This window comes from Tasmannia lanceolata, unplaced genomic scaffold (genome assembly GCF_043159265.1).
Source record: "Tasmannia lanceolata isolate RefF3 unplaced genomic scaffold, GAP_Taslan_0.1 ptg000003l, whole genome shotgun sequence".
NCBI lineage: Eukaryota > Viridiplantae > Streptophyta > Magnoliopsida > Canellales > Winteraceae > Tasmannia > Tasmannia lanceolata.
The window spans coordinates 9,074,725-9,100,473 of NW_027518680.1; the positions used below are offsets into that span (position 1 = coordinate 9,074,725).

The following is a 25,749-nucleotide window of genomic DNA, read 5'->3' on the forward strand; positions in this document are numbered from 1 at the left end:
GGGAAATCATGTTATATCTTTGGATAAGTTATGCTATTTCTCAGAGTAAGTGATCTTAGGTCTTAGGCTATGTCATGTTAGATCTTGGGTGAGTCGTGTAAGAACTCTAGATAAAGTCATATTAAGTGCCAAGGTAAATCATATTATGACTTGGGATAAATCATGTTAGGTCTCAAGATAAGTCATGGTAATTCTCAAGGTAAGTGGTGTTAGGTCTCAAGGTAAAGTCTGTGTTAGGTAAAACGTATAAGGTATCGATTTAAGTCATGTTAAGTGAGGTATGTATTGGGGTAAGTTGTGTTAGGAATTGGGGTAAGTTATGTTGGGAAAAGGCATGTAAGTTCTTTGGGAAACTCATACTATTGTGGTAAAGTACATTATATTATGTCCCAGGGTAAGTCGTGTTATTTCTCAGGGTAATCCATGTTAGGTATCGGGATAGGTCATGTCAGGTGAGGTTGGGCCTGTAGCTCAATGGTTGAGCACTATGCAAAAGGGCAAAGAGGAATAGAGAGAGAGGGAGGGGAAAAGGAATGAAATTTTTGTCTTTTCACATGTACAAAGATCCTAACTATTTTTAACATCTACCTTATTTAGATATTTTAGCAACCTAAGCTATTAGTTGGTAAAACATCTTTTTTTACTAGGACAAGCATACAAATTTCCCTATATTCTAAGTTGGTATAAATCATCTTATGAAATATATTCTCATCACAAATACAAACAAATCATTTATAGAGTATCAATGTTGTCAAGGAGGGAGGGGGGAATGCTCTTGGAGAGAAGGCGAAAAACCGACAGACATGGGTCAGGGTACCTCTCAAGGAGAGGAGTTAGGGAATTGAACCGACTAAGAGAGGTATTTCCCATTTGCATCCAAACACCAAACACGAAGAACTACATAATGCATTTGCATATCCGTTCCCCGCGCATAACTATAGAAAGTATATTAAAGTTAAGAGGAATGATAGATACAAGGGAGCCCTTGCATAAAGAGCCGAAAAAAGGGCTACTGATTGAATCCGCGTCGTCAATTGTAACTAATTTTTTACTTTTTCAACCGATTTTAAAATGTAACTGAAAAATGACGTGGATCCAATGAAGAGCCCTTTTGCGGCTCTTTATGCAAGGGCTCCCTTGTATCTATCATTGCTCGTTAATTTAATTTTCATTTAATTATTTATATTGACAATTTCCAAAATGTCAAGTGGGTTTTTGGTCATTTTAGATAGAAGGATTTTGATAATTTTCTAGATAACATCATGTGAGTTTCACTATCAAACTTCACATTTCAATTCTTTTCTCTTATCAAAAGAGAGAGAAATCCAACCTCAACATGCTAACCACTTTGACACACTTTAACATGTTGAAATAGTTAGTTGGGGAAGGTGGGTACCACTATTTGAACCAATTGTGACAGTTTGTGACATGCCAAATTGAAAAAGGTGGGTCCTAGTATTTAGACCAATTGTAACATGTTGGTGTATGAGTTAGCATTCTATTTTTTTTTTAAAAGTTAAAATTCCTTTTTCTATAACATATCCAAGTTATCAATTGTAGTTACTAAAAGGAGAAAGATAAGGGAAAAAAGATACAAAAAAAGGAAAAAAAAATAAGCTTTCACGTGAAGGAAGATTTTCCATTAACTATGTTGCTGAGTTGTAAATGAAATGTCAATTTTATAAGATTGTGATCATCCATGTTTGCCTCCATTTAATTATTACTAGCAAAAAGGCGCACAACCATGATTTATTTGCTACCTTTTCTTCCCGAGGGCAGCCCCCTCTAGTGTATTTATGGCTTTTGAACTACAACTCTATAAGTGGCAGTGGGTGACCCAAGTGAGAAAAAGGGGCCAATATTTCTATTTTTTTGTTGTTGGTAAATTGGGATTGAAAGTCCGACCGACCGCAGGGTTGAAGAACATAGTCTTTGTCAATTGAGCTAGAGGCTCAATACCTGGCCAATATTTCATTTCTCAATAAATCTTATAATTTTATTAGGATGGCGAGGATGGTCGGTCCACCTCCCCACCTCCAACTTAGGAAATCGATATTAATTAGACCTCCTAAAAATTAGGAGGGCCCTTCCTTTAGACATAGTATAGATAAGGGGAAAAAAGAAAGATGAACGTGAACAAGAACAGATAAGCATGGAAATGGAAAGAAGATTGAAAACAATTGCTACTGATTGCTACATCTCATCCTAACGAATCAGATATACACACACAACCCTCTTTTTCTTAAAGGAAATCACGAAAATTTGTATTCGATTTTTTTATGTTTTTCTTCTTTTTTTTTACTGATCTTTGACTAATAATCATGGTTTTGGTTACACACAAACCTCTTTTTCTTGAAGGAAATCAGGAAAATTTGTACTTGATGGCGTCTGAATCCGGGTCTGCAATCGCGCGGTCGGTAGAGGGCCTCCGCGGGGTCTGCAATCACAAACAAAGGAGGTCAGGGGGGTCCAGGGTGGGTCCCGGACGACCACTTCGACACCCAAGTCAGATCCTTCGACCAATCAATATAAAGGACAGCGAGAAGACGAGAGGGTTCGATCAAGTTTACCAGGACCAAGGCGCAGGTTCTTTCCTGGGTACACGGATGGATGGGTCGGAGGGGACTAACAGGGAGAGTATGATTAAGTTCCTAGTCTCCTCTGTCGTTGCCTTGCTTCTTTTTCCGGTTGTTTTGTGGGAACTGAGAAAAAATGATCCTTCTCTTCTTCCCCTCTCTTCCTTTTTAAAGGGTGGCGTGCGGACCTTTTCATCATTATGGAGAGAAAACCTTCCTTGGTGGGATTAGGCCGTTTCCCTGCCTGGACGGCGTGCGGACCTTTTCATCATTATGGAGAGAAAACCTTCCTTGGCGGGATTGGGCCGTTCCCCTATCTGGACGGCGCGCGTGGTTTCGCTGGATAATCCCTTTCATAATTTGTGATGATGAGGTTTGGACGGCGAGAAGGTGATACGTGTTGTAATCCCACGGTCTTGCCGTTTCCCCTCGCCTTTCTTTGGTTAGGTTTTATCGGTGCATGGACGACACGTGGCGAGATTTGGGAGTGGCGCCGTATTTATGTCCCATCAGTACTCAATTTTTTTTTATTTATATACCCTTTTTCCTGAATTTTACTAATAATGATGATTTTACAACGTAAGCCCCGCATTTCATTGCAAGTCATACAGACAATCACAGCTAGGAAAAGGAAAAAAAAAATTAAAAATTAAAAGAAGAAGTTATGGTTATTAAGAAGACAATCTCGTAGTGGAGGTGGATTCCCAATAGGATTGAGGGTCATCTGGTTCGTTTTCATCATGTTAGGAGGTCAGTTATCGCCTTGCTCGATCAAGAGTGCGTAGAGCAGCTTTAGAGTTTGATAGGGTGTGAAAACACCAGCCTCTCACAGGCTGCCACCTGTTTAGAGTAGGTGAGATCCAGCCTCTCACAGGCTGCCACCTGTCCCAAAGTAGGTGAGACCCAGCCTCTCACAGGCTGCCACCTGTCCCAGAGTAGGTGAGACTCAGCCTCTCACAGGCTGCCACCTGTTCAGAGTAGGTGAGATCCAGCCTCTCACAGGCTGCCACCTGTCCCAGAGTAGGTGAGACTCAGCCTCTCACAGGCTGCCACCTGTTCAGAGTAGGTGAGATCCAGCCTCTCACAAGCCGCCACCTGTCCTGGACACCTGTCCAGGACACCTCAACAGATCTTCCCTATAAATAGGGGACTAAAGCTCAGACTCATGGGTAATGCGAAAATCCCTTCTCTCCCTAAACTCTTAAGATATCTCCCCTTCACTCCTGCTCATACTGACTTGAGTGTCGAAGGGCCTGTCCGGAGTAAAACCCGGTCTGGTCTTCTGACCTCGCTTGCCTTGTGCAGGACTAAACACTCACCGCAGGATTCATACTCAACCTCCCTTGTCGCTCGCTCTCAGCTCTTACGCCACTGCTGTACCTGTTACCGATTTTTGGTCTAACAGATTGGCGCCATCCGTGGGACCTAGAACTAAAAGCTGTTCTTACATCTCACTTACAAAATGGCAGGGCGCAAGAGTGCGCGGTTAGCTTCTGCGCAGAACGACCAATCCGCGCTACCTCGCAGGACCCGGAGCGGTCGAATCGCCTCGATGGTAGTGGCAGCTTCTGCCGACCAAAGCCTTTCTCGCTCGGAGCACCACAATCCCGTGCCCACCTCGGAGCAAGTCCAAGCCCTCTTCCAGCAGATGACGGCCCTTGTTGGTCAGTACCAACAACTACTTCAAGCACCCCCTCCACCTCCTCCGGAGGCCCCGCGATCTGCCCAAGGAGTCCACAGGGGAGAGTCATCACGTCATGGGGAGGGCAGAACTCATCACTCCGCTAGACAAGTTTATCGCCCCATAGTGAGGCACGCCCAGACAGAACCTCATCACCGCGAAAGATCGCGGTCTCGCTCCACGCAGAGGCACCGGCCTCACGAAGATCGTTTGCCACCGGCAAAATCTCGGCCTCGTCGTAGGAGTCCGGAAAGTCAGTCCGGTTCTGCGGCAAGCCCATTTGCGGGAAGAATCAGGTCCCCAGACCGCAGAACGGATCCGCTGCTACAGAGAATGGAGGAGATGAACCACCGGATAGAGGAATTGGCGAAGGATCAGAGCCGGCCCGCCTCTAGAGCGTTCTCAAGCAGAACGCCCTTCACTAAGGATGTCCTGAGTGCTCCAGCACCCAGAGGATTTAAGATGCCTGCCGTCCCTCAGTACGACGGCACTACCGATCCCGTGGATCATCTGGAGACATTTAGAACAATGATGCTCCTCCACGGCGCCTCCGACGGCTTCATCTGCAGAGCCTTCCCAACGACGCTCACTGGCGCGGCAAGAGACTGGTACTCCAGGATCAAACCAAACTCCATCAACAATTTCGATGATTTTGGAGAGGACCTCGTCCGCCACTTCATGAGCAGCCGCAGGCCAAAGAAAACAACAGCTTCCCTGATGGCCTTGCGACAGGAAGACAATGAGCCCCTGAAGGTGTTCGTCCGCCGCTTCAACAGGGAGGCACTACAGGTGCCCAATTTAGATCCCTCAGCGGCTATGAACGCACTCCTCACCGGTGCAAGATCTGATGATTTCCGTCGAGCGGTGGCTCGGCAAAATCCGCGCTCACTGGCGGATCTCATGGCCGGGGCAGAAGAGTACATAACAGTGGAAGAAACACTGGCAGCTCTTAATTCAAACCGGAGGATAACCTCTGAAGAAAAGAATCTGCCTAAACAGCGTAGGGAGGATAAACCTCCCAGGAAAGAGAAGTCTCCACCCCCTCAGAGAAGAGAAGAGAACTTCACACCTCTCAATACCTCTAGAAAACACATACTGGCGGCGATCAGTGAGGAGGAGTTTGTGAAGTGGCCGCCTAGAATGATCTCCAAAGGAAACAGAAGAGATCCATCAAAGTACTGTCGGTTCCACAAGGACCACGGCCATGACACAGAGGATTGCTGGCAGCTCAAGGGAGAAATTGAGCAGCTAATCAGCCGGGGTTATTTGAAAAAATACATCCAGAATGACGGCCGCACCCAAGGGCGCAAAGGAAAGAGTCCGCAGGGCCGTAGCCCTCGAAGATCACCGCAGCCGCCTCCTCAGGATAAGACTTCTCAGGTCACCAACGCGCAGCCTGAGGCACCCCGATCTCAACCAAGGGGGGTTATCAATACAATCATGGGCGGACCAGCCGCCGGGGGCACCTCCTCTGCTGCTCGAAAAGCATATGCACGGCAAGTTAACGCCGTTCACTCAACCAGCAAAAAGTCAAGAACGGAGAATGAGATCTCCTTCTCAGACGCAGATCTGGACAGCCTTATTTTGCCCCACGACGATGCATTGGTGTTAACCATGCTCGTTGCCAACTGGGAGGTAAAGAAGATTCTTGTGGACAACGGGAGCTCAGCGGATATTCTATACTACCATGCCTTCGAGAAAATGATGATAGGCGACGACCGTCTAAGGCCGGCGAACTCAGACTTGTTCGGCTTCTCCGGAGAGGTCGTAAAAGTGGTAGGGCAGATCGAGCTCCCTGTTCTTGTCGGAGATTCACCATGTCAAGCGTTCGCCATGGTTAACTTCCTGGTAGTGAAGGCCACCTCGGTCTATAATGCTATCTTGGGACGGCCTGGCCAGAATCTGATCCGAGCAGTCGCCTCAGCCTACCACCAAAAAATGAAATTCATAACCCCTAATGGTGTGGGGGAAGTCCGCGGAGATCAGCCTCAATCAAGGGAGTGCTATGCAATGGCACTGAAAGGAAAAAACGCAGTGGAATCACTGCCAATCGAACTGCTTGATGTAAGGGACGAACTCAGGGGTACTCAACCCGCTGAGGACCTACTCTCCATCCCACTGTGCCCGGAGGACGGTGAGAAAGTCGCTCTGATCGGTTCCTCCCTTAGTAGTAGCCTTCAACATCAACTCACCGAGTTTCTCCAGGGCAATGCAGATGTCTTTGCATGGGTTCCTGCCGATATGCCCGGCATCGATCCAGAGATCAGCACTCATAGGCTTGGTGTCGATTCAACCTGCAGACCGGTGAAACAGAAAAGGAGACACTTTGCTTTTGAAAGGCGACAGGCAATAAAAGAAGAAGTGGAGAGGCTTCTGAAGGTTGACTTCATTCGCGAGATTCGATATCCGGACTGGCTAGCAAATGTAGTCCTAGTCAAAAAGACTAATGGAAAGTGGAGAACCTGCGTCGATTTTACTGATCTGAATAAGGCTTGTCCCAAGGACAGTTATCCGCTCCCGAAGATCGATCAGCTCATCGACGCCACAGCGGGTCATGAACTGTTGAGCTTCATGGACGCCTTCTCCGGATATAACCAGATCAGGATGTACGAATCGGATATACCAAAGACCTCATTCGTCACAGATCAAGGGACTTATTGCTACCGAGTCATGCCCTTCGGCCTCAAAAACGCCGGAGCTACTTACCAAAGGCTGGTGAACAGACTTTTTCAGAACCAGATCGGCCGAAATATGGAAGTGTATGTGGATGATATGCTGGTCAAAAGTCGAAGCGCACAGGACCACGTGTCTGATCTCAGAGAAACATTTCAGGTCCTCAAGAAGCACAACATGAAACTCAACCCCACCAAGTGCACCTTTGGTGTCAGTTCGGGGAAGTTCTTGGGATTCATGGTGAGTCAGCGAGGGATAGAAGCAAATCCCGAGAAGATCAGAGCTGTGATAGAGCTTACCGCCCCAAGAACCATCAGAGAAGTTCAGCGGCTCACCGGAATGATAGCGGCGCTGGGTCGCTTCATCTCCAAATCGGCGGAGAGATGCCTGCCTTTTTTCAGTGCGGTTAAGGGCCTCAAAACTGCGCCCTGGACGGAAGAATGCCAGATTGCCTTCGACGAGCTGAAGAGGTATCTGTCCTCCCCGCCTCTATTAACAAAGCCGGAGCCAGGTGAGGAGTTATTTCTATATCTCTCCGTTAGCACCACGGCACTGGCAGCTGTCCTCATCCGCGAGGAGCACCGCCAACAAAAACCAATCTATTATGTCAGCAAGGTTCTTCACGACGCAGAAACAAGGTACCAGCGGGTCGAGAAATTGGCTTACGCGCTGGTAATGGCTGCAAGAAAATTAAGACCGTACTTTCAAGCTCATACTGTAAAGGTCTTGACTGACCAGCCGCTCCGGCAAGTACTCCATCGACCAGATATCTCCGGACGACTTGTGAAATGGGCCGTAGAGCTGAGCGAGTTCGACATCCAGTACGTTCCAAGGCCAGCCATCAAGGCGCAAGTTCTGGCAGATTTCGTAGCAGAGTGCACCGTCCCCCAGCAAGTCGCCGACCCTGAAACGGTACAACTCCCAGTTGCAGAGAAAGCGGTTCCTGACGAATGCATAGCAGAAACTCAGACAGAAATCTTGCAACCGCTGGCAGAGCAGGACTCCATGACCAGCACACCAACTTGGGAAGTATATGTCGACGGTTCTTCAAATAAAAACGGCTGTGGAGCAGGCCTCATCCTCACTGGGCCTGAGGGGTTCACTGCGGATTATGCTCTGAGATTCGGATTCCGCGCGTCTAACAATGAGGCAGAATATGAAGCCCTCCTTGCCGGAATGAACCTAGCAATTCAGACCGGCGCCCGGAAATTAAAAGCATACTGCGACTCACAGCTGGTAGCAAATCAGATCCAAGGGGTCTACGAAGCACGAGATGAGCGTATGGTTAAGTATCTTGCCAAGGTTCATCAGCTCTCCAGTCGGTTTGCCAGTTTCGAGGTCATCAGGGTACCACGGACAGAAAATGCCAAAGCAGATGTACTGTCGAAGCTGGCTGCTTCTGGATACACCACTCTTGGAAGCATACGTATGGAATTTCTACAAAGATCTAGCATCGAAAGAGAAGCCGCAGATATAATGCAGGTGGAGAACGAGCCGTGCTGGATGGATGAGATCGTTCATTACTTACGGGACGCGAAACTTCCCGAAGATAAGAAGGAAGCCCGTAAGGTGATACAGAGAGCCGCCCGATTCTCCCTCAGCGGTGACATTTTGTATAAAAGGTCCTACACTCTCCCGTACCTGAAGTGTCTGGGACCAAGTAACGCCTCGTACGCATTGCAAGAGACTCATGAAGGAATCTGTGGAGAACATCTGGGGGGCAAAGCCCTGGCGATCAAGGTACTCCTCAGAGGATTGTATTGGCCCACCATACGACAAGACGCGCTGAATCTGGTTAAAAAGTGCGAGAGGTGCCAGAAATTCTCCCCCACCATCCACCAGCCTGCTGTGGCGATGGCTCCGATTATCAGTCCACTCCCTTTTGCAGTATGGGGGATGGACATTCTGGGTCCTTTTCCACCGGCTTCCGGAAAGCGCATATTCGTAGTAGTGGCAATCGACTACTTCACCAAGTGGGTGGAGGCAGAACCTCTAGCCCAGATCACTGAGCAGAATATACAGAATTTCTTCTGGAAGGCAGTGGTCTGCAGATTTGGGATTCCCCGTGCCTTAATCACAGATAACGGCAAACAGTTCGACTGCCGGAACTTTCGGAAGTTCTGCTCTGACCTAAAGATTGAACAGAGATTCACTTCGGTAGCTCACCCCCAGACCAATGGGCAAACGGAAGTAACCAATAGGATCTTGCTTCAAGGGATAAAGAAAAGGCTGGATGAAAAGGCTGGCCGGTGGGCAGATGAGCTCTACCATGTTCTGTGGGCTTACCGCACCACTCCTCGCACGACGACTGGTGAATCACCATTCAACCTCTCTTTTGGAACTGAAGCCGTGATACCTGTTGATATAGGCACCCCATCTCCCAGAGTCATCAGTTTCCATGAGCAACTGAACAGCGACGGACTCCGCGCCAACCTCGACTTACTAGAAGAAATCCGGGAGGAATCTCGAATCCGGGTCGCCGCTTATAAGCAGAAGGTGTCGAATTATCACGACTCCAAAATCCGCCCCAGAGAATTCAGGACAGGGGATCTGGTCCTAAGAAAGGCAGCCGTCTCCCAGCCGACGAAAGTAGGGAAACTTTCCCCAACTTGGGAGGGACCCTACCGAGTGAAGGAAGTTATCCGGCCAGGAAGCTACAGGCTAGAGACACTGGAGGAGCACCTATTACCTCATGCATGGAACTCCAAAAACCTCAGGAAATATTATCAGTAGTCGAACTATCCGGCATGAAAAGGTGATCTTGTAAAGTTGTATATTTGTATATTTGTTGTTATGAATAAATAATCTTCTTGCAAATTCAGTGTCATTTTTATATCCGGAAACCCAGTTCACAAAACTTGGGTACGCACTGGAAACCCAGTTCTTAAACTTGGGTACGCACTGGAAACCCAGTTCTTAAACTCGGGTACGCACTGGAAACCCAGTTCTCAAACTCGGGTACGCACTGGAAACCCAGTTCTTAAACTTGGGTACGCACTGGAAACCCAGTTCTTAAACTCGGGTACGCACTGGAAACCCAGTTCTCAAACTCGGGTACGCACTGGAAACCCAGTTCTTAAACTTGGGTACGCACTGGAAACCCAGTTCACAAAACTTGGGTACGCACTGGAAACCCAGTTCACAAAACTTGGGTACGCACTGGAAACCCAGTTCTTAAACTTGGGTACGCACTGGAAACCCAGTTCTTAAACTCGGGTACGCACTGGAAACCCAGTTCTCAAACTCGGGTACGCACTGGAAACCCAGTTCTCAAACTCGGGTACGCACTGGAAACCCAGTTCTCAAACTCGGGTACGCACTGGAAACCCAGTTCTCAAACTCGGGTACGCACTGGAAACCCAGTTCTTAAACTTGGGTACGCACTGGAAACCCAGTTCACAAAACTTGGGTACTTGTTAAAAGACCAGTTTGTCGCAATTCGACCATCAACGGCCTCACTCACAGGTTATCAAAATAAAAGACAAAGTCAAGCAAATTACTCAGCTGAGAAGTATCAGAGACAGACAAATTTCATTGATCAGGATATGTGGGGCCTCGAGGGCCATTACAAAATTCACTTTAAACATGCTGGTAAGAGCTGTAGGGTCTCAAGGACCATTACAAAAAGAGGTCACAACAAAACAAAAAAGAAAAATAAAATCTAAGCATCTGGAAGAGAGGGGATGTCAGCAGGAGTATCAGCAGGAGTATCTGGCTCCTCATCAGTAATCTTCGGCCTGGCAGGGAGAGTCATGTTCTGCATCAACAGATTTGGATTGCAGGCCTGGAGCTCCTGGAGGCAGTCGTAGTATCCAAGACTGTAAGCCTCGCTCGACAGGCTGAAAAGTTCAGCCTCCTTTGCCTCTGTGGCCTCTTTTACTGCCTTCTCCTGTCTGTCAGTGGCCCTTCCTCTTTGAGCCTCCATGGCTTCAGCAGCCTTGGCCAGTTTCCTCTTCTCTGCGGCCAGATCTTCTTTTAACAACTTCCTCTCCTCCTCTATTCGCCCGATGCTCGTTTGAAGCTCCTGCACCTCAACGGCCAACTTTCCGTTCACCTCTTCAGATGAAGTAATGGCTTGAGAGAAGCTCTTACTCTTCTCCTTGAGGTCATTATAGTATAGCAAGATCTGAAGAAAGAACAGAAAGAAACAGGCATCAGTATGGTGAAAGAAAGAAATGAGCAGAAAGTTAGCAAATCGAAGCACTACTTCCTTACCTGGTAAGCGGAGGACAACACGGCCTCCTCTCCTGTAGCTGGCGGCTCGTAAAGGACCTGTTGCTTGTCCTTCTGCAGCAAACACTTGCTCATAAGCTCTGCTGCTACCCGGCTCTCGCCTAAGGCAGTGTCATCCTTCAGAACGGCCCAATTGGGTCGAAAGACTTGCTCACTAATCCCCGCAGGAGGGCGAGCCCCAGAACCGGCTCCGGTAGAAGCACCACCGGACTTAGAAGAGCCACCGCCCTGAGCAAAGGGGCCTATTAGCTTCACCTTAGTCTTGGGCTTCTGGGATGGGGGAGGAATGCCCTGTGACGGGGCCGGACTCCCCAGCACAGTCGCTTTTCTCTTCTGGCGCTCCTGCTGCGCCTGTTGAGCACCTTCTTGTGCCCGCGGCTGAGCTCCCTGCCTGATTTTCTCGACGGTTGATTGTTTCTTCATCTCTGCATGACAAATGAGCAGCCAACGGTCAGAAGCAAGTATATAAAAAATAAACAGATTGCATAGACAAGTCTAGCTACATACGTCCTGGAGTCGCGGCACTCACGCCCAGCCCGACCAGAATCGCCTCTTCAGAAAACTCCTTACAACGGATGAGGCCCGATTGCTCGATCTCCTTCCGCATCAAGGCGAATGTTATCCTGTCCTCACCTTCGAGGAGCGGCTTTCGACTCAGTTTTGAGGTATCTGGAGTGTCCCATACTAGAGGGACGGACCAGGGCTCACTGGCCTCCTGATCCACAACATAGAAGAATCTATTCTTCCACGAGTGAATCGACGAAGGAATGCCAGTGATTATCTTCCGTTCAGGGCGCTGGCTAATGTAGATCCAGCCCCCTTCTTTATGCTTCTTCAGGTGTGCACAAGCACGGAACAGTGACAAAGTCACACTCCTCTCTAACCGACCGTGGACGAGGTATAAAAACCCAACTAATAATCTCCATGAGTTCGGAGCTACCTGGGCCGGGGCTAGTCCGTAGTAACGTAGCACCGCTGAGAAAAAGGGGTGCAACGGAAATCGGAGTCCTGCCCTCAGTGACTCCTCATAAATACAGAGATCCTGGCTCTCGTTGCAGGCTCTGTCTCCCTCTATAGCTGCCCTCAATTCAAATCTCGGGGGCACGCAGTATTTATCCCTGATATCTCCCAGCATAGACCTGGTGAGGTAGTTCTCCTCGACTAGAGCTCGCAAGTTGTATTTTGGATCGGCATCCATCCGCGCTCTAGCGATCACCTCCACCGCCCGGCCAGGACGGAATGTTGTGGACGCTTCATTAACGTCGCTCTCAACACTCCCTCCTGCTTGCGGGAGACTGCCAGTCAAGGGAGGAGTGGCATTCAGGTCTAAGATCACTTCATCCCTATCCCCTCCATCGTCACTATCTACAAGGTCTATCCTATCAGACGGACTAGCCAAAAAAGGCTCCTGAGGCATCCTAAACTCCGAAATACTGCTAGTGGAGGACCCCGTACCGGACTCGGAATTGGAAGTACTACCAGACATAGTAAAAGGAAGGGCTGAGAGGAATACCGGTGAGTGGAGCCCTTAACAGATCTTGGAACGCGACTGCGAGCTACGAACTGCGACTACGAACTGCGAACTGCGATCTGCAATCTGTGGACTGCGATCTGCGAACTGCGAACTGAGAAGTGGAAACTCCCAGAGCAAGAAGAGGAAAAAGATGAAAGGTAAAAAGTAAAAAATGAAGGGGGGTAAACCTCCTTATATAGTTTTTCAGAGGCGGTGGGGTAATAAATGCGATGCACGCATCTCGAGGCCACCCGGATTGCGCCACGTGTCCCCTATTTATGACGGACACATTCTCCCACCATCAATACGATCAAGCACGCGCGTAAACATTTACGTCCCAAAGATGAATCTCCGCACTCCGCACTCCGCACTCCGCACTCCGCACTCCGCACTCCGCACTCCGCACTCCGCACTCCGCACTCCGCCCTCCGCACTCCGCACTCGGCATTCAGTCCGGAAAAAACCGTACTGGATATAACGCGTTCTCACAAGACGACAAAAATCAGTCCGGTCCGCACCGAACTGGCCGCTAGAAGACAAAATTCAGTCCGGAGAAAACCGTACTGGATATAACGCGTTCTCACAAGACGACAAAAATCAGTCCGGTCCGCACCGAACTGGCCGCTAGAAGACAAAATTCAGTCCGGAAAAAACCGTACTGGATATAACGCGTTCTCACAAGACGACAAAAACCAGTCCGGTTGAAGCCGTACTCCGGACTGCGAACTCCCAACTCCGGACTCCGGACTGCGAACTCCGGACTGGATATTTGACTCTGTGTTGCGCCAGGAGCCAGTCCGGTTGAAGCCGTACTCCGGACTGCGAACTCCCAACTCCGGACTCCGGACTGCGAACTCCGGACTGGATATTTGACTCTGTGTTGCGCCAGGAGCCAGTCCGGTTGAAGCCGTACTCCGGACGCCGGACTGCGAACTCCGAACTCCTAAATCCGGACTGCGAACTCCGGACTCCGTGCTAAATTCTTCGATTCACCCCCGAACGTCTCCCCATCCAGAAAAGCGAGTGATCACACTTTCCCAAGTCCTTCAATGACTTGGAAAACTGGGGGGCAACTGATAGGGTGTGAAAACACCAGCCTCTCACAGGCTGCCACCTGTTTAGAGTAGGTGAGATCCAGCCTCTCACAGGCTGCCACCTGTCCCAAAGTAGGTGAGACCCAGCCTCTCACAGGCTGCCACCTGTCCCAGAGTAGGTGAGACTCAGCCTCTCACAGGCTGCCACCTGTTCAGAGTAGGTGAGATCCAGCCTCTCACAGGCTGCCACCTGTCCCAGAGTAGGTGAGACTCAGCCTCTCACAGGCTGCCACCTGTTCAGAGTAGGTGAGATCCAGCCTCTCACAAGCCGCCACCTGTCCTGGACACCTGTCCAGGACACCTCAACAGATCTTCCCTATAAATAGGGGACTAAAGCTCAGACTCATGGGTAATGCGAAAATCCCTTCTCTCCCTAAACTCTTAAGATATCTCCCCTTCACTCCTGCTCATACTGACTTGAGTGTCGAAGGGCCTGTCCGGAGTAAAACCCGGTCTGGTCTTCTGACCTCGCTTGCCTTGTGCAGGACTAAACACTCACCGCAGGATTCATACTCAACCTCCCTTGTCGCTCGCTCTCAGCTCTTACGCCACTGCTGTACCTGTTACCGATTTTTGGTCTAACAGAGTTCATGAATTATCCACCCCCTTGAGCAGTTCTTCATCTTCTTCATTTGCTTTTTATGTTCTTTACTCCTTCCCCGATCACCCAAAATGGGGCTGTTCTACAAGGGATAGAAATTCTTTGATAAGCCGTTCTTAGGATCAGTGACGCTGTTTGTATAATTTTATCTTGAATAAATCTTTGGGATATCCTAAACATGAAAGAAGAATCAGGAGCATATTCAAGGATAAAATAGACCCGACTTGCTATCTCTATGGAGAATGGCCTCCGTATGTTAATAAACGTAACAAAGTTTGGAATTGATGGATGTGTGTTTGTCACCTAATGTGTTGTTAACCTTAATACTAGTAGAGGAATGCTAAACTGAGGGGTTGCCCTTGCAAAAAACCAACAAAAAGGGTGACCTCATTGGACCATCTATACGAAGTTCATTTATTGTTCATTTAATTTTATATTTTTTCTGTGCTAGTATAAATGCAATTTGATGAGATGGTCCAATGGGGGTGCCCTTGTACCTGGTTTTTGCAAAGGTGCACTTCAGCTTAGCATTCCTCATATTCATATTAATGGAGGAAGTTTAGGGGTTCATATAGAAATGGGAAGATAAGAAAAAGATTGCAAGATCACATCCAATTATGTCCTTTTGGATATGCACTAATGAGATTTTATATGGTGTAAGCCCTTATGTTCCCTTATTTTTCAAAAAAGTATTGTACCGACCATAAGGGTGTCAAATTTGGCTCGGGCTCGGAAGCTCGCTCGAGCTCGGCTCGAATCTTTAACGAGCCGAGCCGAGCCGGCTGGCCAGGCTCGTTAAGCTTAACGAGCCGAGGCCGAGTTAGGCTCGGCTCGGCTCGTTAAGAATTTAATATATTTAAATATATATTATATATTAATATATACACTGAAAGGGTTGTCCAGGGAGTGAAACGGAGAGGCAAAATATGTCACTTCTTTTTTGGAACCCCATTTGTTACTTGGACCACGCCCCGTAGTGTAAAAAGAGTAGTAAAAAAACACTAGATAGGGTTGTGCAGGGAAGATGAGGGGTGTGAAATTAATATAATTCGAGCTCGATAAGGCTCGCGAGCCTGACTGAGCCGAGCGTGGTTCGAGCCCAAGCAGAGCTTTTGAGCTTAACGAGCCGAGCAGAGCCTAGCCAAGCTAGGCTCGGCTCGGCTCTTTTACACCCCTAACCGACCACACTATAGGCTGATCCAAACTGTTCATGTGATGGGCCATAACATAAATAGGTCATGCCCCAAAAATCATCTCTACATGAGGATCCTAGCCCTCCTTGTATACGGACCACACTATAGGATGATCCAAACCGTCCATGTGATGGGCCATAACGTAAATAGGTTGTACCCCAAAAATCATCTCTATATGATGATCCTAGCCCCCAGATCTATAATGAATTGCATATTACGGAAACCTATATAGATCGGTGGGTCAGGATCATTCTATAGAAATGATTTTTGGGGCACAACCTATTTACGCTATGGCCCATCACATGGACGGTTTGGATCATCCTATAGTGTGGTCGGTACAAATTTTTTTGAAAAGTATGGGACTACAAGGGCTAACACCATATAAAAACTCTGCATTAAGCGATAGCCATTCCCTCCAAACAATTAGACCAGGTCATAAGCCGCACTTTTCAAGTTTTCAGTGAATCACTTTTTGCAATTAATCTCAATTGCATGGTGATCTCACCATCCATGTTTGGGGGATTTGGTTGTGATTCTGACTGCTTGAATAGTCCCATTTTAGTTGCCTAAAGGCTCATGCTAATGTGTAAATAAACAAAAGGGGGACCTCTAACACTCAAGCTTATCTTGGAGTTTATTGTCTTTTAATAATAATTAGTGGAGATCATTATTCAATTAAATTTCATTATCGCATTGATCTTCTACTTAACTTTTGATTGTCTGGGGCCCTTAAAATTGGATCAAGATTACTGCATTTCTTAAGCTTAATCTATAATTCGCATCATGCCTTCTGTATTAGCTAATCTTAAGGCCATGTTTGGCAACCTAGAATTTTTTTTTTTTTTTTTCATGGAATATTAGCTTATCCAATGGCTGAGGGAGGGTGGGAGAGTGAGACATCTGAGAGGTAGGAGAGAGAAAACACAGAAAAAAAATTCATGGTTGCCAAACATGGTCCGAACTGGGAATTCCTTTCTCCGTCCTTACGCTGTTTGGATGTAGGGTAAATTTATCTTGAAAATTTTCTTATATGGAAAATGATTTTTGCACTGGTTAACTCAATTCTAACGAAATTATTTTTCCAAATTCAAAAACTTCTCCAGTTTTCAAGGCGCAAGGAAAATTTTTATCAGAATTTTCTAATGGAAAATAAAATTTTCAGTATTTGGTTTAACTCAACTCTTTTTCCATAGAATTTTTTTTTTACCAAAATTGAAAATCTTCCCTGTTTACCAGGAAAATTGCAAACCTTGCTTTCCCTAGTTCCATAGGGCTATTTTTTATTTTTATTTTCCGAAATGATGGAATTTTTATCCAAACGGCTATTAGACCCTAGAATTCTTTTTTCATGGATTTTTTTTTAAATAACTTAGTTTTCCCTCGATAATGGCATGTCAATACTTCCCTTGATTTTCCCTTTATATTGAAAAATATATTAAAGTTCATAGAGATTATGCTCGTGGCCCTTTTTCCAAAAGAAGATTCTTGTAATTTTATAAAACAAAGTCCCACATGAAAAAAGGCCAAGGTCATTAAAGTGATCTGCACACTACCTTTGTAAGCTAATAGGGTCAAACCATAATCTTGTGACAAATGAACATGATTTGTTTCTCACCTTATTGTAACATGTCATGTGTTGTGGTGATTGAACATGATACAAAAGAAATAAATGAATGAATAAATCAAAGAAGAGAAGCAGCATGTGGGGCAACAAGGGGACCTCATGTTTTACAGTCATGAAGCAGAGTTCCAATGAGGTTGACATTGCCAACCTTAGTGGCTTGAAGCAAGAGATTGTGATTGAGACCCCAAAACTACTAGCACTTGCTAACTAGGGTTTGGCTCCAATTTATAACTGTAGCAACTCATTTAACATTCATCATCATAGTAGCACTAGTTAGGGTTTGCCTCCAATCTATATCTTTAGCATCTCATTTAACACCCATCATCATGCCAACAAAATTTATATGGAGAAATGAGGTTTACACCCCGCTGTTTTAATAATGGCACTCTATTCGATAGTTACACTTCTCAAATTAGCCTTGTAGAGCGACAAGGGGCCCACATGTTCTGTGAAACGACTAATCACTCCAAAAGCTTAAGCTGTTGGAGAAGGTGTTATTTAATCTTTTATACTTTAACACTCCCCCTTAAGTCTGGCCCCTCTTTTAGGGTGGGCCTATGCGTGGCACATGTGGCCCCTCTTTTGTGTTGGCCATTAGATGTGGATTTTTAATATCGAGGAGGTTTGAACTCATTACCTTTTTTGCTCTGATACTATGTGGAACCACCAATCACACCAAAAGCCCAATCTGTTGGAGAAGGCGTTATATATTCTTTTATACTTTAACATGTTTTACAGTCATGAGACAGTTCCATTAAGGTTGACATTGCCAACCTTAGTGGCTTGAACCAAGAGGGTATGATTGAGATCCAAAAACTACTAGCAGTAATTAGGGTTTGCCACCAATTTATATAGTCTACTCATATTGGGACTATCATGTTTTAACAATTGCATTAACTCATCTTGCCTTTCATTGTTAAACATCTGCCAAAGATTATTACAATTACCAAAATGCTCTAAGGTGCCTATTAAAAAAGAGACGACAAGCAGAGTTTGTGCAATTGTTAAAACATGGTAGTGCCAATATCAGTCGCCTTTATATATTTAGCAACTCATTTAACACCCATCATTAGGCCAATAATATTTATGTTGGCAAATAAAATCCACACCTCCTTGTTTTTTTAGCGACACTCCAGTCTATAGTTTCACTTTTCAAATTAGCTGCTATAGACTATTACAAATTGAAAGAGAAAAAAAATCTCACTTGCCAATTAGAAAAGTTTTTATTAGGGCATCTTTTGGTGCCTCACAAATTATTTGCTTGTAATCTTATATGAAAATGGAAACTTAGGGCATGATACTAATTTATGTTATGAGAAATTCCTAATGATCATGGTCATCAATGGGTACATAACAACTGTTTCAGTACAACCAAAGTGTTTCTTTTTCTCTTTTCTTTTTCTGGAAAACCAACAAAGGCATATGAACTGTTCATATTTTGTTAGAAGCATATATACCGCAATGTTGGGGTTCCATGCAAAAGCAAAAGATCCCACATCGGAAAAGTTGAAGGATTGGATGTGCTTATAAGGATCTGGGCACCCGCCCCTTAACGGCTAGCTTTTAAGGGTGAGTTCTACCTAGGTCTCAACAGGTGGTATTAGAGCTGGGGCTCGGTAACCCCGGTGTGCCTCCAAGTACGGAAAAGTCACTTGGGGAAGATCTAGTAATCCCCGTGTGCCCTTGAGGATGGAGAAAATCCGTCGGGGAAGATCTCGTATTTCCTACATCGCTCCCACGTGGTGGGGCGAGATTGCCCACGTTGCTTCTGTGTGGAGGGGAATATTGTTGGGGGTTCCACGGATTTGGGCACCCTCTCCTTAATGGCTAGCTTTTAAGGGTGAGTTCTACCCTGGTCCCCACACACAAGTTTGTATCCATTCAAAGCATTGCAGATAAGCTCTTGGGAAAAATACACTTAGACCCTCCTGTGGTTTCAATTTGTGTAAGGTAGACCCGCTCAGTTGACGGTTCGTCCACAGATTGAAGGGTTAGGATGATCCTATGGAGCTGATTTTTTGGGCACACCCTATCTATGTCAGGACCCATCAAATGAACGCTTTGGATCATCTAAACAATGCGGGCTCACTGTGTTTTTCGTAGTGTTTGGATTCGGGTTTGGGGTTTGGGCCCACTACCCACAAAAGAATCCTCCTCAGTCACATTCTTGCAACATCAAGAACCCGAATTCTTCATTTAAAGCTCTCAGATAATCCTTCGGATCATAACCTCAAGATTGCATCAAACCTCTGCCTGCTGCTCTATCACTCAGCTAAGCCTTCGAAGTTCTGTTGTTGGATCCCTCCAGACGAGCCATTGAAATTTTCAAACTGAATGCAGATGCTTCCTTAGCAAATCAACAGGGATCCTTGGGAGGTTTAATCCGTAATCATGAGGGTGAATCTCTAGCCTACTACTCTATTAACACAAATCCAGAAGAGATTTATGAGCTGGAAATTGAAGCAATTCTTCAAGACATCATTTTTGCTGAGAAGTTGAAACTTCAGAACCTGTGGATAGAATCTGATAACATCCATGCCGTTAGAGTCATCCAAAGAACCCAACGTTGCCCATGGACAAAATTAACCTCTGTGGGAGAAGATTAATGCAATGCTCAGCAACTTCTCATCATGGAAAATATCACATAACTGGAGAGAAGCTAATGGTGCCGCCGACATTCTTTCAAAACATGATTATCAGTTCAAGGGTGATCAAATTCTGCCTAATTTTCGCTCTCTTTTTGATGTAATGCTTACGGACTCTTCTGGGGTCCTATACGAAAGATTGTAATTCTCTTTTTTTTCCATTTAATGAATCTGGTCAGGGTCTGCCTAACCCCAGCTCACCAATCAAAAAAAAATTAAGGGAAATGATACATGCGCCCCTTTTCATCACCAAGGACACCCAACTGCAGTGTACTGGGAAATCAAATCCGTTGAATCCTTCTGACGTGAAGCACATCAGCCCCTTGCCTGGTGATGAAAAGGGGGCGCATTTGTCATTTCCCCCAAATTAATTACATAGTGTTTTATGTACTCAACAGCTTCATAATTTTATATGGAAACATGGGGTGGGAGCTGGGGCAGAGCAAGGAATTTACACCTTTGGGCACTAATTTACACTTGCCTACATTGGTCATTGGGGGGCCATGGCCACTAAACTAGCTATGTGTGCCTCCGCCCTTGGGTGGGAGGTTTGGTCAGGGAGGGTGAAACCAAATGGGCATTCTCGGGAGGTTAAAGATTCCGATGGCGGTATACATAGAGATTCACAGATTTGATCGATGAGATCCGTGACCATGTGGATGGTCACCCTATCTGTTTTCATGTTCATCGTTCGGTTAATAGCGAGGCGGATCGTTTAGCCAGGGAAGGGGTGAATCAGACGTCTTTGGAGATATTCGATATCGGACGTCCTTGGAGATTTTCGCACATGTAACTAATTTCATTCTTACCTCAACCCTTAGTAAATATGATATCACTGTATATCAAATATACTCTTGGGCAATGTGACAATTCAATCTATGGCCCAGCTATGTAATACACTCTTGGGCAATATGACAGTCAAGATGGGTCCCATTAGATCAAATCCACACTTCTCGACAGGTGTACTAACATATCCTCTCTCTCACCCCTAATAAAATGGCATAAAAATCTCTGCACGGTCGCTCTTTCCCGTAATAAAATTCTAAAAATGGACCATCTCACCCTCCTAATAAAATCCTAAGTACCTGTCTATGACAGGCCCTCCCTCTCATCGCACCTCTCTCTAGAAATATCAGTAAATGTCTTTTCAGAAGAAGCGTTATACTGACTTTCTTCTTATGATATTTCATACAAGGGATTTGCTAGAGTCCATAGCAGAAGGCATTTTAGCAGATAATCTGTTACCTGTCAAGTGCCTTCTGCGATGGACGCTAGCAAATCCCTTCGCACCCCTGTAGGATAATTCGCACCCCTTTGACGTGAATTGACTTTAGAAAGTGTTAATCAGCCGCATACACTCCTTTAAATGGGTGTGGGTGCGAATTATCCTACAGGGGGTGCGAATTTATCATCGCCCAACAAATTTTATGCACATTTTAAGCAGAAATATGGGCATTTTGTTTCTATTTTACGCAGAAAGAAAGGAAGCCTTAGGCTATAAGTACTTTAAAAATAATTCTTCGGGCTCCACATCTTTCCCTATTGAACTTGTGTTCTTCACGTTGGATTGACCATGGCCCAACTTTTTTTGAAGATCCTAACCATCCACAATCAGCTGTTGAGTGTTGAACATCAACATCACCCAGTATTTTTTTTCATTTAATCATCCATTTGTAAGCTCTTAATTTTTTTCTGACAGATCTGCTGATGGGCTTTGGCCTGCAGCTCCCATGTTGTATTACATTTCTTTCCTCATTTTCTAATAAATTCTTGCTTACCCAGATGTTAGATAATAAAATAAGAATGGTTGATCACTCGATCGCCTCCTTAATCAGATGGTTAGGATTGCTTAGCAGACAATTTGGGACATGGGCTTTACAAGGTGGACTCAAAGTCAATATCGATCAAAGGTGGGCCCAATCTATTTTAGCAATGCAGAGGTCCACATGCAATTCAACCTCTTTCTATTTATTTCAGCCAAGTCTGTGATTTATTAATAACATGACAACATGCTTGAAGCTAAAGCTCTTACAAGAACCAAGCTTAAAGACTCCGTTTTGGCAGAGGCAAAGATTTCAAATTCTTTGCTTTCAAGTAACATACGAATAAAAATCCTATATAAATGCCCCTCATCAGCTCTTTTCTATACATCTCTTAGCTCTGAAAAATCCGAACATAAACAACAAATATGGCTCTCCTCTCTGCTAAGCTCTATCTCTTCTCCTTTTCCATGTTCCTCATTGTCTGTTTGGCGCCCGCAAGAGATTTTTCTATAGTTGGTTATTCGGAAGACGATCTCACATCGCAAGACCGACTCATCGATCTCTTCGAGTCATGGTTGGCGAAACACAGCAAATCGTATGCGAGCATCGAAGAGAAATTGCACCGATTCGAATTGTTTAAGGATAATTTGAATCATATCGATGAGACGAATAAGAAGATGAGTAGTTATTGGCTAGGGTTGAATGAGTTTGCAGACTTGAGCCATGAAGAGTTCAAGGCCAAGTATTTTGGATTGGAGCCTAACATGTCAAGGAGGAGAGGTTCCTCTGAGGCTTTCAGATATAGAAATGCTGGAAATCTTCCCAAGTCTGTAGATTGGAGAAAGAAAGGAGCTGTTACTCCTGTCAAGAACCAAGGCCAGTGTGGTGAGGATTAACTCTCCCTCCCTCCCTCTCTCTCTTTTCCCCACTTCGTTTTGTTATTTAGATTGACTTATATATAACCATAAAGGAGAGAATAAGAAAAACATGGAAGAGAAAATCCGAAAAAAAAAAACACTTACAGGAACTGATTCACCTCTTATATTAATCCCAAATGTCTTTTCCTAGAACTGTCCTTTATAATTCTTATTTTTTTTATTTTTTTTGGAATGGTTGTTCTTTATGATCTAAGGAAGATTTAAACAATAATTTTTTTGGTTGGAAGGTTATCGTTAATAATCATGCATAAGGTTGTTAATTAGAGAAAATAAATAGGACACTTATCTTTAATAACTCATCTGCGTAAGGTGTAATCTCTTGTGTAATCTCTTGTTGGCTCAGTGCTGCTCATAGGAACTTGTAACCATAGTCACAGATATCTCCAATATTTTTGGGAAATGATAAATGCGCTCCTTTTTATCACATGGGACACCCAACTGCAGTGTCCATGGCTATCAAATCCGTTGAATCCTTCAAACGTGAAGTACATCAGCCCCTCTGCAGTCATTGATTCACTGCTGCTGGGTGTCCCAAGTGATGAAAAGGGGCGCATTTATCATTTCCCACATTTTTTTTAAAAAAATCATGATATTTTGATATTTTTGATAAAACAACAAAATCCTGAAATTTTGCCGATAGTCTAAAAAATACCTAGATATCTTCATATTTTATTTTTTATCACAAAAATACTACAAAAATAACCTGATAAATCCATGATATTATTTATTTTATTGTTTATATTCAAAAAAAAATATTTTATTGTATTGATTTTGTTCTTAATTTTTTTTTTAATAGTTTCTGTCCCAAGATAAACTAGAAAATAACAAACAAATTTAAAATATACAAAGATAAACCAGTCCGAAGAAATTCCCAAGACACATATTTAAGTATGTAACAACCAATGACAGAAGTTTAAAATATAGAGAAGGGTGTCATTGTGTCATCCGTATTAAGGTATATCAGTGGTAAACATGCAGGTAGTTGCTGGGCTTTCTCGACCGTGGCGGCGGTAGAAGGCATTAACCAGATTGTGACCGGAAACCTGACCTCCCTCTCAGAACAAGAGCTAATAGACTGTGACAACACATTCAACAATGGGTGCCATGGAGGACTCATGGATTATGCTTTCTCCTTCATCATGGACAATGGTGGTCTACATAGCGAAGACGACTACCCCTATCTCATGGAAGAAGGAGCATGCGAGGATAAGAAGGTCCAGAATAGTATAATACCCTCATTATTGATATTTCCACCCCATTTTGTTGTCTTTTTTATTTATTTTAAGACTGCATTTCTGTTGGGACCCAGGTAGAACTCACCCTTAAAAGCTAGCCGTTAAGGGGATTATGCCCAAGTCCTTCCAAGCCCATCCCGATCCATTCACTTTTGTGATGTGGGATCTTTGCTTTTGCGTGGAACACCCAAAAAACTCTAATATTTTATTGTTTGTACTGTTTTTTTTTTTTTTTTTTTTCAGGATTTGGGACTTGTAACCATTACTGGGTACCAAGATGTGCCAGCGAATAATGAAGAGAGCCTGTTGAAAGCACTAGCCCACCAACCTTTGAGTGTTGCTATTGAGGCTTCCGGTAGAGACTTCCAATTCTATAGTGGGGTACGATTTCCTTTTACTCATTTATTACTTGTGTAAATTTGAGTCAACTCGACCGAGTCATTTAAGACTCAATAAAAGCTCATGGGAAGGCATTTCAATATTGAAACCAAAAGGAAAAATCCACTAATTTATATTTGGGAGATGATATTTCCATCCCTTTTCTTAGCATTTTTATACCCCTTTTTTATCTATTTCAAAAAATTAATGCATTTCCTCCTCTGTTTTGTGTTTTCCTAAATAAAGTTATTTCAAGAAAATAAGGCCAATTCAAATTTACACTTTCATTGTTCAATGGCTCAATTCAAATTTTTATCCAGTTGAATTGACTAGACGAGTTTCGAGTTGGCTTGTTGAGTGTAACTATACATAGTATACATGCACGCGCGCGCGTGAAAATGTTGAATTGACAAATGCATTCTTTATCTTCTTCTTTTTCTGAATGGTAATGTATTCTTTATCTATAATATCAAAATTTTCTGTATTGATGAGAATGCCTCAAAGACGTATTAATTTTGACAAGAGATGTTGGTTTACAGGGAGTTTTTGATGGACATTGCGGAAGTGATCTAGATCATGGAGTGACGGCTGTTGGATATGGATCATCCAAGGGCATGGATTACATCATAGTGAAGAACTCATGGGGGCAACAATGGGGAGAAAAAGGGTATATAAGGATGAAGAGAAACACAGGGAAACCTGATGGGCTATGTGGAATTAACAAAATGGTTTCTTATCCCACCAAAAACAAGTAATGACTGATGCAGATTTATTTGCTTAATCTATACTTTTTATCCTGGGTTTGGGAGGTGTAAATGATCTATTCTCCTCGTTGAATAAAAATGATCAGAACCGTACTCTGTTGGGATTTTATGGCAGTTATGTGTCTTTGCAAGATCATTTGATTGTCAATAAGCTAATTCTCTCTTATCCAAATCCAATAAGCTAATTCTTCCCTTGAAGTTCTTAAGCTTACCGTTTCTACACAAAGACTCCATATTTATAGACTAAAGAGACACCTAAAAATAGCAAATACATTAACCACAAAGTTGTAGTTCCCACGAGTCATCTAGGAATCCTAAGCAACAAGATAGGAACTCACCATTTGACTCTTTGTTTAATCCAACTAGACTTAGAGACTCTAGAAAACACAAAAGACTTTATATTTTCCACACGGTAACTACCTAGAAGACCAAAATGATTTTTCACAACCCCATGCACTTTCATTTTGATTTACAATTTCCAACAAGTAGCACATAAATCTCACAAAACCACTGTGTTACTAGCCACTGCACTGAATTCCCTTTCGAACTTCCTTAGTTGCAGATTGCTGTCTGCTAATCCTTTGATTTCTGTTTTCAAGCTGTTAACATAGTAAGATTCTCTCCCAACAAGCCAATTTAATGAAGAATGGCTGCTCTGTTCCCGACAATGTGTGTAAAGAGAAGCATGGTTCTTCCACTATTTCACATACTAGATATAAGTCTAAAGTTGCAACCCCATTTGCATACCACAAGTTTTTCTATTGAAGATGGGCAGTCAGTGACATAACTAAGGACTCTGAAATATGAGATTGAAGAACATGCTTCTACAAATAGCGGA

General features: G+C 44.4%; 2 protein-coding genes across 2 annotated transcripts; one reads left to right on the forward strand and one right to left on the reverse strand.

Annotated features, from left to right (window-relative positions):
• Nucleotides 1-10,435: 10,435 nt before the first annotated feature.
• Nucleotides 10,436-11,813, reverse strand: LOC143861016 (uncharacterized). The gene is made up of 3 exons (XM_077371905.1): nt 11,671-11,813; nt 11,146-11,588; nt 10,436-11,056 (listed from the first exon to the last, which is right to left on the reverse strand). The coding sequence occupies exons 1-3, from the start codon at nt 11,768-11,770 to the stop codon at nt 10,592-10,594; spliced, it is 1,008 nt and encodes a 335-aa protein (XP_077228020.1). The 5' UTR covers nt 11,771-11,813; the 3' UTR covers nt 10,436-10,591.
• A 10,184-nt stretch (nt 11,814-21,997) lies between these two features.
• On the forward strand, nt 21,998-25,025 carry LOC143850232 (cysteine protease XCP1-like). The gene is made up of 4 exons (XM_077359500.1): nt 21,998-22,481; nt 23,513-23,748; nt 24,013-24,150; nt 24,687-25,025. The coding sequence occupies exons 1-4, from the start codon at nt 22,022-22,024 to the stop codon at nt 24,900-24,902; spliced, it is 1,050 nt and encodes a 349-aa protein (XP_077215615.1). The 5' UTR covers nt 21,998-22,021; the 3' UTR covers nt 24,903-25,025.
• The last annotated feature ends 724 nt before the right edge of the window (nt 25,026-25,749 follow it).